Genomic DNA, 12,365 nt, shown 5'->3' with positions numbered 1-12,365 from the left:
TATATATCGAAGATGATTGAGTGTGACAGCGCCCTCCCCTTACCGCTCTTCTTGTACAGAACAATCTCAGTCTTGAACTCCCGCCGTTCGTCCAGAGCCTTTTGCATCTGCGAGGTGATGCGGTCGCTGGTCTCGCCGCCATACAGGAAGTGACACATGCAGCTCTTCTGCATCAGCTCGCCGCGGGCGAAGCCGGTCAGCTCGCAGAAGCCATCGGAGCAGTAGACGATGGGGAAGACGGACTGGACCTGCGCGTTTCCAAGAACGAAGTTACTGTCTGGGTGGAGGGAAGAAAACAGAGGCAGCACACAGAGAAGGAAAAGACAGTTAGCGGTACCACAGGGTTCTTTTGTATGTTGTTGTTATTGCTTTTTTCCCCTTCACACTTAGTTGCTTCAAGTCATCACTCAAATTTTTTTGTGTGTCAGACAATGAGGTAAAAACAATTTTCCTTTTGGACAGATGAGTCACAAACCTACTAACACAATCCAAACCAGACTGACAACATAAAGTAGTCTGAGTGACAGAACAAATTCAAGGACAGATGACAAAAAAAATAAATCATTAATAGGTCTGCAGGTCTCACTTGTCTCAGCGAAGGTCAGAGTTCAACAATAATGAAGAGAGACTATGTGGAAGTGGTACCCTTAGGAGAGATCCAATGTTCATTTTCCAAAAACATAACAATTTAAATGATCTTCAAGGCAATAGCATCATGTAGTACCGTGTTTACATGACGGCACTGGAATGCATAATTTTCAGAAGAAACATCTGGGTTTTCCGTCCCACTGTTCACAAACAAAGCCAACCGGATGAATGTGGGGCAATTCTGAAGGGCCTCTTTAAAGATGAATTGCCATTTTCGCGCTTTTCGTGATTTATTAAGTCGAGAGGTCTTGACCTACAATTTCCCCAGGATTTCATGCTAATTCACAGAAGGCAACATTTATGCAAAAACATCCTCTCTTGGTCTCTTTCTGCCATTTGTGTCTATGCTCTAGAAAGCAATTCATCCTGCTTTGAAGGCGAGTCTTTGAGGAGAATTTAGCGAGCCTCCTGATTTTCAATTAACTCCATATCACTTCCATTCTCTTCTGTTTCTCTTCTTATCCGTTTTAGTTCGCGTCGCCTCTGCTCTACCACCTCTATTCCCTCTACAACGCTTTATTTTAGAGAAGCGTTGCTGTAGAAATCCGAAAATATATTGCTTTGGGCTACAAAGATAACCTGTAGCTACGGGGCAGAGGGGGTTATTAAAAGTAATCTGTGCATGTCATCAGCCTGCAGCTATCATAGCATTAGCAATGTTCACAAGGTTTCTACAAAGAGGTAGATAATTTGTGTGATTTGGAAATAGTTCTTTAAAGAAAATATTTATTTTATGCTCCATCTTATTATTTAATCTTTATAACTTAAATTTAACATTTTCCAATTCAGTTTTCATCCACATATTGATTTCAGCTGAATCTGAAAATATAGTACCACTCAAAACTTCATAAATCCTTCAAAGCCAGTGGTTCTTAACCTGGGTTCGATCGAACCTCAGGGGTTCGATGAGTCGGTCTCAGGGGTTTGGCGGAGCCTCTGCCACGGAGGTAAAGACACACTGTGTAAAGTCGTGATGACGCCCCGCTTTGCCATCACTTGCTGCAGAGCATCACGTTACATTGCTTAGCCAATCAGTGCTGCGGAAAGGAGTTCCACTCTCAGCATGGATTTGAACTTGTGTCTTTAATGGGCTCTTTGCACCTCAGCTTCCGCGTTCGGGGAAAAGCGGCTCGGTTGTTTCCGATCTATTGAAAATGGCATTTTACACCAGGTGCTTGCAGGGCTTGGCCGAGTTATGTACATCGATCCGAAGCCCCAACAAGTAATCTGGAGAAAGGTTTTAAGATGTACGCCTCATTATACATTCACTGACATGAAGGTGAGTTTTACTTTCGTGGCTAACATTAACCTTAGCTTATGCTTAGTAGGCAATATTCTCTGCCATTGTTGAGCCAAATGTGCTATTTAAGTATCTAAACATTCCAATGGACAATATTTTTACCTTATTTTCAAGTATATTATGTGTGTTTATTGTCGTTAGTGTAACGGGTTCGGTTAAGACTAACGGGTTCGGTTAAGGTTCGGGCTTTTTACTTCCAAAGCATGACGTGTCTCCGTGTTATTTCGTTTTATTACCTTTGCATGTTTCTTGTGAAGAGCTCGAATAGGACGGTGTTTACAGCAGCTTGTACAGGCGGATCAGTTGCTCAGCTGTCAGGCTCTGGTCTGCTCTCTCCTCGCTCTTCAGGCTGAATACAGAAGTGATTCCATGGAAATAACGCAGGGACGGGTCCTTTATTTACCATCCGTATCCCCCCTGTACATTTAGGCTAAAGAAGCTGATCCGGAGTGAAGTGAAGGCTGCAAACTTTGTGCTGTGCAGCATTAGCTTTAACTGGTAATGACAAATATTTACAAGCCACCGACTTCTTAATTCAGGATCGCTTGGAAATTAATGAAAACTTTAAAGCCCATTATATTAGGAAGACACCAATGTTCATAGTATTGCTTTATTTGCGTCTCAAATACGACTTTGTCTTTTCTAGCTGTCATGGTAACTCAAAGCGGAAACAAATGAGCCGCATTGGCTCATGGAGATGTGACGTCAGCGCCCTAGGTGCAAAGAGTCGGTTGCCACCCGTCCCTTAAAATACGGCATCGTCCCGTATTTGGCTGTTAAATGTTGCGTCCCATATTGAACCGATACCGGACGCGATTTGTTCCGTATTTCTATAAATGTCCGATAGACACGCCTAACACAAACATATCAACACTAAGTGTAACAATAATGACCAAAATAAAACACAGGAAATATTAAGGTCAGCTAAATTCTCGTTGCGGGCATAGACATCATATACGTAGACGCCTCATGGAGCGCTGAGTCGTACGTAAAAGCGTCCGCCATCTTCTATGTGGCAGCAGAGCGATCGGAGCTCCCTAAGTCCTGTGCTGTGTGGACTTGTTTCAACCGTTTTACGAAACAAACTGGATTCATTGCCATTACCTTCCACAGGTAAGGATGAAAGATCAGAATTACTTGACTTTGGAGCTAGAAATTCGCTTCTAAACAACCGAGAAATATTTCCTATGTAGCTTAATTGGCCCGAAGTAACCGCTGATTGTTAGCATACCAGCTAACGTTTTCACACTGTGTTTTCTAATGAGAGGTGATGAAAAACCGCTGTTAGAGGAGAAGTTCATTAAAAACCAGAGGATTTAGTGAGGAAAGATCAGTCAGGATCAGAGCTGGAGCTGCTGTTCCACTGTCTCTGTTTCCCAGCTCAGCTTCACCATGTCGGTATTTAGCTATAAAGATGCTACGATTCAGAGCCCAACATGCTGAAAATGACTTTTTCTGAATGTCAAGGAAACATATATGTATTTTCTATTACACTTTTGGATAATTTCTCTTTTATCCTTGGCTTTAGAACCAGGACGTCTCAGAAGTAATTAGAGTTCTCCCAGTGTGACCTGCCTGTGACCAGTGTTCCCAATATAATAAATAAATGTTTTATTCTTTCACTTTTTGTGTATTTTTAAATATCTTAATCTGAAGTATTAGTGTATTAATACAGCTTATGTAATGAAATACAAATAATTTACTCTGTTAGAATTATTTTCACTCTTTGCTATCAATAGCAGAGTTGACATTCTGTAATAAATATTTTTCTTTGGAAAAAAGTAAGAAAAATGTGTAGTTTATTGTTTGACAATGACTGATTTATAAATAAAAAGTCATTTCTCAATAATGTAGAAAAAATAAATACGAGAAAATAATTTGTTTCTTGTCTTGAAACGTTAAATGTACATTAAATTATGGAATTATGTAAATATGTTCTTTAAAAACTGTAAAAGTGTGTCTGTTCGTCAATGTTAATATAAAAATGATCAGAATCATTTCTATCAAATAAAAACATCGTGCTCTTTATTCAGAAATGCCCCGAAACAATTAAATAATCACATCAAAAGTTAGAAACTCTGTCTTTAGTCATTTCTTTGATTACCAAATATATTAATGTGTGTGAGAAAATGTGTCAATGACAGGTATTAATTTAAAATACTTTGTAGAACGGCACTTTGTGAAGTTTGGTCCATTTACTTGTATTAGCTTACTGGCACATATTCCACATAACGCTTCGGACCGACGCTGTTTTCACGGTTGCCTAGAGACGGTCACTACGCAGCCCCAGTGAGGTGCTGTCAACACCCCTCTTTTTAAAACATCCTCGACCGATTCTCCTCCGTCCTTAGAAGCAAAACGTCTCGTAAAGATACAGACGTGAGAAGGAAGACGCAAATCCCAGGCTGAATAATGTCAGTGAGGATGAACACAGGCAATTAAAAAAAAAGTGTCCATCGTGGCGCAGTGTGATACTAGACAGAATAGATCAGGAGAGGAACACAGCAGACCCTGATATGGTAACATTTTTGCTATGATTAAGTTTTTTTTATTGTGCTTTTAGTAGACTATATTGATTTGATTATTTGCTTATTTAATGTATAATAATATCAGCCAAAATAATACAAATCATCATTTAAAGCAGTGGTCCCCAACATAGACATAATATAAGGATAGAACCCGCATTTGCTGCTCCGGCGCAGGAAATACCGCGGCCATCGTGGAGCAATACACCATCGTACTTTGCTGAACCAAAACAGCATAAGATGCGTCAGTTCTGCTCGGCTTATTCGTGTTTAAATCTAAGAACCGTTGATATCAGGGACCGGGGATAACTTTTCACAAATAAGAATGACATATTATTGTTGGTATGTTGTGAATGAAAAATTACTGTACTGTATTTATGCCCACCGACGAAATGACAGCAAATGTTAGCTATCGGTCTTCAGCCGGAGATTTGATGACAGGAATATGTTTCAAACAGGCCTACTCACAATTTCAGTAGTTTTGGTTAATTATCATTATCAACAAATCTTAATCAAATTTGGAGTTTTATGTTCTTTGAAATATGAAGATCAAAAATAGTGACTGTAACGTTTTTCTGAATGCTCAGCTTAAGAAGGCAACAAGGCTCCTTAGTTTGCCTTTTAGATTGTGTAAAAATGTAATGAACATGTAAATATTGTTGTCACAACAACAGATAAGTATATATATATATAGTGTGTGTATGTATGAGATTTTCTGAATATATACATAATGTGTGTGTGAATAAATTGCATCTTTGGTTGTATCTTGCAAAATATTTCACCAAAATTATTTAAATATGCTAAACTATACATTCCAATACATGCAGTTTTAATAGCTGTATGCCTACAATTTAAATACGTGACAATGTGATTACTATTCAGCGTGTTATGATCTATTAAATGCGCTGACACTTTATTGTGCCTGCCAAATATAACGCTGAGTGGAGCGGTGTACCGCTCCAAGATGGCCGCGTTAAATCTCGTCAGCTCCAATAGGCGAGAGCGGCCCATGAGACGTCTATCCTAATATTATGTCTATGGTCCCCAACCCCCGGTACCCGTCCGTGGACCAATTAGTACCGGGCCGCGCAAGAAATAATTAAATATTTCCATTTTATGTATTATTTGAGTCCAGAGGATCTTTTATTTTGAAAATCCTTCAACCGGATTCTCTCGGTTACTTGCGCGCCAACATTGAGCCCACAGCAGCAAAATGAGTAAGAAACGGATCAGATGTCTTTGGAAAGTTTATTTGCAAAGGGAAAAGGCCCAGAGAAGAGACAGGAGAATGGATTTATCCCGGACCGGTAGGTGAGTCCCACATTACAAGCTAATGAGGTAATGAAGTTTCAAACTGCTTAGCCACGTAGAGACCAAGCAGGCTGTGGATATAAGCAACACCTCGGGTGTCGTTGTCTCCCATCACTCCCAGATGGGACCATCTCATTGCAGAGAAACAAGCTCAGGGCTCCCGTTAGTCATTATCGTGAGTTAAAATTTTCACGAAAGTAAATGTTCGTTTTTGTGGTGCATCTGTATCTTATTTTGAAGGGATATATAAACATTACCATAGCGACCAGAGACAGGGCAGTGGTCGAGAGGAGATGAGTAGAGCTTGCGATTCTTAAGTCTGGTTTAGACGGCAAGATTTAAGAATTATCGGCCGATTCTCCACACCACACGAACCGATTCCAGTCACGAACATCCCGATTCCAGATTATAATCCAGTAAAACCCCCAACATAGCATACGGGAATTTAGAATAACCAAACACGGATGACGATGTAGAAGCAATAGTGATAGTTTGTGGACTCATTTTAAGAGATAAAAGACATAATAAAAAGAAATGGCGGCGGATAAAAGACGACGGGAGCAGCCGCTTTATTTGCTGCAATATGATTTGGAGGTGAATATGTGTTTTTCATAGTTAACATTTTTAACTTCGTAAACATAATAAACATATAATAATGACCTTTACACATAATAAACATTTCCACATATCATCTGCGATATCCACCGGTGTTCCCGGATTCTCAGTTGCGCGATACGTCAGCTTTGGGATTCCCCTCTGTTCTTAAGTCACCGCGCTTTCTGATTGGCTACCTGTCACATTCAACAGGTTGTATTCTCGTTCCCAGTCAGGGTAAACCTCACAGGCTGTGATAAAAGGTCAAAGATATTCAGGCTTTAACGGGAACACCAACATGCAGAAGCCTTATGTGACTGTTCATTCCCCTAATTGTGCTTGTCGCCTGACAACTATTATAATTCTCTAATTCATTCATCAAAATGCNTTACCATAGCGACCAGAGACAGGGCAGTGGTCGAGAGGAGATGAGTAGAGCTTGCGATTCTTAAGTCTGGTTTAGACGGCAAGATTTAAGAATTATCGGCCGATTCTCCACACCACACGAACCGATTCCAGTCACGAACATCCCGATTCCAGATGATAATCCAGTAAAACCCCTAACATAGGATACGGGAATTTAGAATAACCAAACACGGATGACGATGTAGAAGCAATAGTGATAGTTTGTGGACTCATTTTAAGAGATAAAAGACGTAATAAAAAGAAATGGCGGTGGATAAAAGATGACGGGAGCAGCCGCTTTATTTGCTGCGATATGATTTGGAGGTGAATATGTTTTTTCATAGTTAACATTTTTAACTTCATAAACATAATAGACATATATAATAATGACCTTTACATATAATAATAAACATTTCCACATATCATCTCCGATATCCACCGGTGTTCCCGGATTCTCAGTTGCGCGATACGTCAGCTGTTTGGGATTCCCCTCTGTTCTTACGTCACCGCGCTTTCTGATTGGCTACCTGTCACATTCAACAGGTTGTATTCTCGTTCCCAGTCAGGGTAAACCCCACAGGCTGTGATAAAAGGGCAAAGACAACCCAAATTGGGGATATTCAGGCTATAGCGGGAACACCAGCATGCAGAAGCCTTATGTGACTCTTCATTCCCCTAATTGTGCTTGTCGCCTGACAACTATTATAATTCTCTAATTCATTCATCAAAATGCGTATTTAAAATTAGAGGACAAAATATCTCGGTATTTTACCAAACATATTATAAAATATGTAAAATGCAAAGCTTTAATGAAGTACTTGGGTATTAGATTGTCAATATACGTACTAAATTTTAAATATACGCATGGTAAAAGAGAAAGGGATGCCTTGCCTTGCTACACTATCACTAGATAAACAGGTCAGGAAAAAGTTAATTAAGAAAAAAATATGGAGGGAGAGGGAAGTAGTTCAGTTATGCTGGCTTGACTTTGACAACCTGTAGATGTGGTGTGGAATTCTGTTTCAGTCCAGTTAGAAAATAAAAGGCGAGTTAAACACCAACTCTGACAGATCATCAGTCAGCAGGTGTTTAATGAGCTAATAGCAGCGGTAGCTAATCTACCACATTGATCACTTATTAATAATCGCAAAATAAACATTATGGCTTGATGTTTATTTTGTCCATTACAGTGGACTGAATATTCAGTTTTTTTGTGGGGATATTATTAGGACTATTATTAAAAAACAATAGCAATAATAAGAATTTTAAATTATAATAACTTTATTATAATATTATTATTGCTATTTTTAAAAAAAATTATAATAACTTTGTTATAATTCAATATTATTATTGCTATTGTTTTTTAATAATAATAATAGTACTACAATGGTACTATTAGTACTATTATTAAAAATAGCAATAATAATATTAAACGATAACTTTCTGTTATTATTATTACTATTGTTATCAATAGTAATAATAATATCAATATAATAAATAATAAAGATTGATATTTGATAATAATAATTATTTATTATATTGATTAACATACTAATCTATTAATAAGTAAGTAAGTAAACTTTATTTCTATAGCGCTTTTCACAGACCAGGGTCACAAAGTGCTGCACAAAATGTAAAAAATAAATAAATTAAAAGCAACATACAAAACAATAAAACACAGTATTACGCTAAAAAGCAAGTTTAAAAAAGTGGGTCTTAAGTTGTTTCCTAAAAGTGTCTATGCAATCCAGAGATCGAATGGTACAAGGTAGCTCATTCCAGAGGCGAGGCGCCACAGCTTTAAAAGATCTGTCTCCTCGAGTCTTAAGAAGGGTCCGAGGAACCATCAGCAAGTTCAGATTGGACGACCTGAGGCTCCTAGTCGAAACATAAGGCTGGATGAGGTAGTCTGGCGCCTGTCCATGAAGAGCTCTAATATTCATATTAGTATTGCTATTATTACAAAGAACAATAAAAATGATTATAAACAAGTTAACATTTTCTTCTATCATCCATCTATTATCTAATGTGCACAACATCTTTTTGTATTGTGGGAGGAAGCCGGAGCACCCGGAGAGAACCCACTCATGCACATGGAGAACATGCAAACCCCATGCATAAAGAACCCAGGCTGGGATTCTAACCCAAGACTTTACTGCTGCAAGGCAACAGTGCTACCAACTGTGCAGCCCTGATGTTTTATTTTTGATATATTATTCATGAAATTTATTTTTTATTGACACCTAAGGAGAATTTAGAGACCTAACAGTCATGAATTCAGACTGTGGCCAGGAAGCCGGAGCATCAGAGAACAAAGGAGATGATTGTTGATTTCAGGACGAATAGGAGGATTAAATCTAACCCCATTTCCACCATGGGAGAAGAAGTGGAGGTGGTTGAAGAATATAAACACGTCAGTGTTCATCAGGATAACAGACTGGACCAAGACACAACAGTGAAGCGTCAGTGGACAGCTCCGCACCTCTCCTCACCCGAGTGTCCAAGACATACGGCCACAGATCCGATGAAATGATGACAAAGTCAATCATCAAACTGTGGCGTGTCCCAGTGCCAAGTGGACATATGACACCCTTATGCCTGAACATGGTGTCCGTTATGGACAGTACATGATGAGCACAGAAGTCCAACAACAGAGCACCACTCGAGTTCAGATTGGGGGAGCCGTTCCTCCCAACCACGCCCCTCCAGGTCTTACTGTCATTGCCCACGTGGGCATACTGGGTACTGGAGAGGGGCACTCTCCAGTACCCCCTCCAAGGACTCCAAGAAGGGTGGGTAATCTGAACTGTTGTTCGGCCCATCAGCACAAACAGTCAGAACCCGTCCCCCCACCGGTAGGGGAGGGAGGCTACCCTCTTGTAAACCCCAATGTACAGGCGCCGAGACAGGGGGCAACAAAGTATGCCCACTCTTGCCTGGCGCCTCTCATCATGGGCAACTCCAGAGTGGAAGTATGTCCAGCCCCTGAGTCTTCCCCGGGGAAGACCCAGGACACTCTGGATTATGTCTTTAGGTTGGCCTGTGAACACCTTGGGATTCCCCCAGAGGACATGGTACAAGTGACTGAAAGGGAAGTCTGGACCTCCCTTTTTAAGCTGCAATAAGAAGATCAAGAAGGTGGACAGCAAGAATTTTTAGTGCGACATTTGGGCGGATATTTGCCCTTTTCGGCATTACATCTCTTCTCTTCACTTCCGTTTTCTTCTATAACGGACTCTCCCAGGGTAAAATCTTCAGACAGATCCGTCTGAAATGAGTCTTCAGACAGATACGTCTGAAGACTCATTTCAGATTTATCTGTCTGAAGACTCCCACAATACCCTGTTGAATCATAATAATACTCTCCCCAAGATGAGGAAGTTTGTTTTTTGGAAGGATTGGCGATATTGTTCACTTCTGCAGTGTTCGTTCCAAGGATATTGTCTTCCAGCGCCTTTTTTTTTCAAAACAGAAGTTGTCGGACGGTCTGAAAACTCACAGCAGACTTCCCCATCCGGGGAGTTTTGCCTAGCCAGTTTGCTTTTGAAGTTTGCAGTTTGCTTCCTAGTCTTGGAAGGATTGAAAAGATATTCATCAAAAACATCATATTCCGAGTCAGGGCACTTGTCTTGAGTGATCAGTTTCTTCTCTGAGTACACTTCCCCAGCCGGGGAAGGAAGGAAAAGGTACGAATCAAACTCATCATACTCGATCTCATCCTTGTAACTATTGATATCAAATGTAACACCAGGGAGTACTTTGTTTAAAACTTTCCTCATTCCTGTGGTTATCAGATATCCTGTAGCAAACGTCAAAGGAAAAAACATGGTGGCTGCAATCTCTGCCATTCTTAAAATCCGTGAAAAGTGGTAATTGAGTGTCAATTGTCCAAGAGCTACTTGTTTATAACCTCCTGTTTTGAGATGCAAGCATTTAGAACCTCACATGTTCTTCTGTAGTTCTGGGGGAATGTCTTGCTTCTGATCGTTGCTAGGGAAACGGTCAGATCAGCTCTGCATGACTCAAACTATTAACCCTTTGCAACTGCGTCACTTAATCATTCGAGGCGCCATGTCAGACTTCAGAAGGGAATATTTCAGGAGTCTAGGGATTAAAACAGGGATTTTAATGGTTAAATATTAAGTTTAGAATGACAATGGTATATTAATACCATTAATTTAAGTAGGATTTTTCATCATTCTATCAAGTTTAAAATTTTGAATCATACTTGACTTATAATATCTTAAAAGTAAACTGAAATTTAACTTTAAAACATTTGCTGCTGTTGTAAAATGTGACAAGAAATTTTGCTTGATTGGAGAATTGCTACAAATAAATAATTTTGGTTTAATAATTTTACACGTTAGCATAAAAATAGAATAAAGAATGATCCCAAAGAAATGGTGCTGCCACTCCATATTTGATGGGTTGTAAACAACCCACTTGAACACATTTATTCTCAAAGGGCATGAAACCAGGTGGCTGAGCCTCCTGGCAAAGTCCGATAGAGGTGTTGTTATCAAGGAATGATGTTCTTGGGAGAGCTCAGCTCCACAGCTTCATGGCTAACAGGATGGGGTGAGGTGGGAAAGAGCGCTATGTTTACATATCTTCAAGGAGATTGGAAATATGCAGCCCTTCCAAGGCCACACGGGAAAAGCCAATTCAGATACAGAATGTCTTAGGTCGGGAAGATTATAAATTTCAATCTTTCCTAAAGTTTCTTAGATACATCTCAGTTCCCAATTATCCAAATTAGTTTGGTCGTTCCACTGAGCCGAAACTAGCAACTTCTCCAAGATCGATTCCATCCCGTTAGTGAGTTTTAGAGTCCTCAGCTGGGCTGCGAGTTTCAGCAAGACTCACATCCAACTTGAATCTCTGTCCACACCAACAGTCTGAGTGTTTGCTAGTTCGGCCAAGTCCGTCACAAATTTGACGATAAACCAGGTATCCGGAAGCTCCAAACAGCAGAAATCCTGTTATCATGAATAAACCCAGGGTGAATCCTGCTGGGTGTGTCCCCGCAGGACAAGAGGGCTCTCCTGTGCCCAGACTTCTCGTCGAGATAATTTGATCCATTGTATTGAGAAGACCGGATGACCAGATCCATAATTTGTAGATTTGGAGGATGTGCAAAGAAAGGCTCCAAAAATCTAGAAAAAGACAGGACAAAAACAGAGCAAGCAGGGCAGGCATGGGCAGGGAGGGAGCAGAGGAAAAAAGCGTCTGCCTTTGCCGAGAGCAAGAGAGGAAAAAATTTGGATTATTTTGGTCCAATAGCGAGCTCTTGAGATGTGTTTATTATATTCACTGTCCCTGTCATTTACTTATATTTCCTCTCTCTAACCATCTGCTATCAACCGCGTCTTTTCAAAACGTCCTCGATTTGATACGCCAACGTCCTTAGAAGCAAAACCTCTCGTAAAGATACAGACCAGAGGGCAGACTCAAATCCCAGACTCAACAATGTTAGTGAGGATGAATACAGGCAATTAAAACAAATGTGTTCATCATGGCGCGGTGTGCTGCTGTATGATGTCAGACAGAATGGATCAGGAGACAGCAGACCACATTAGAAC

The 12,365-nt window shown here is 40.1% G+C and overlaps 1 protein-coding gene and 1 long non-coding RNA gene across 2 annotated transcripts in view; one reads left to right on the top strand and one right to left on the bottom strand.

Annotated features, from left to right (window-relative positions):
* The window catches only part of LOC107832931 (uncharacterized), a 23,033-nt gene extending 21,042 nt beyond the window's left edge, over nt 1-1,991 (top strand). The window contains exon 3 of the long non-coding RNA XR_001658658.1: nt 1,842-1,991. This is a non-coding gene — a long non-coding RNA (uncharacterized LOC107832931). The remainder of the gene's footprint in view (nt 1-1,841) is intronic.
* LOC103151979 (potassium voltage-gated channel subfamily H member 8-like) overlaps nt 1-12,365 on the bottom strand; it is a 42,661-nt gene that overhangs the window by 20,822 nt on the left and 9,474 nt on the right. Inside the window, exon 2 of the mRNA XM_016660777.1 lies at nt 44-277. Within this exon, the coding sequence (XP_016516263.1) occupies nt 44-277 (234 nt within the window). The remainder of the gene's footprint in view (nt 1-43; nt 278-12,365) is intronic.

The sequence above is a fragment of the Poecilia formosa genome, unplaced genomic scaffold (genome assembly GCF_000485575.1).
Source record: "Poecilia formosa unplaced genomic scaffold, Poecilia_formosa-5.1.2 Scaffold297, whole genome shotgun sequence".
Classification (NCBI taxonomy): domain Eukaryota; kingdom Metazoa; phylum Chordata; class Actinopteri; order Cyprinodontiformes; family Poeciliidae; genus Poecilia; species Poecilia formosa.
This window is presented reverse-complemented; position numbering and strand designations above follow the sequence as displayed.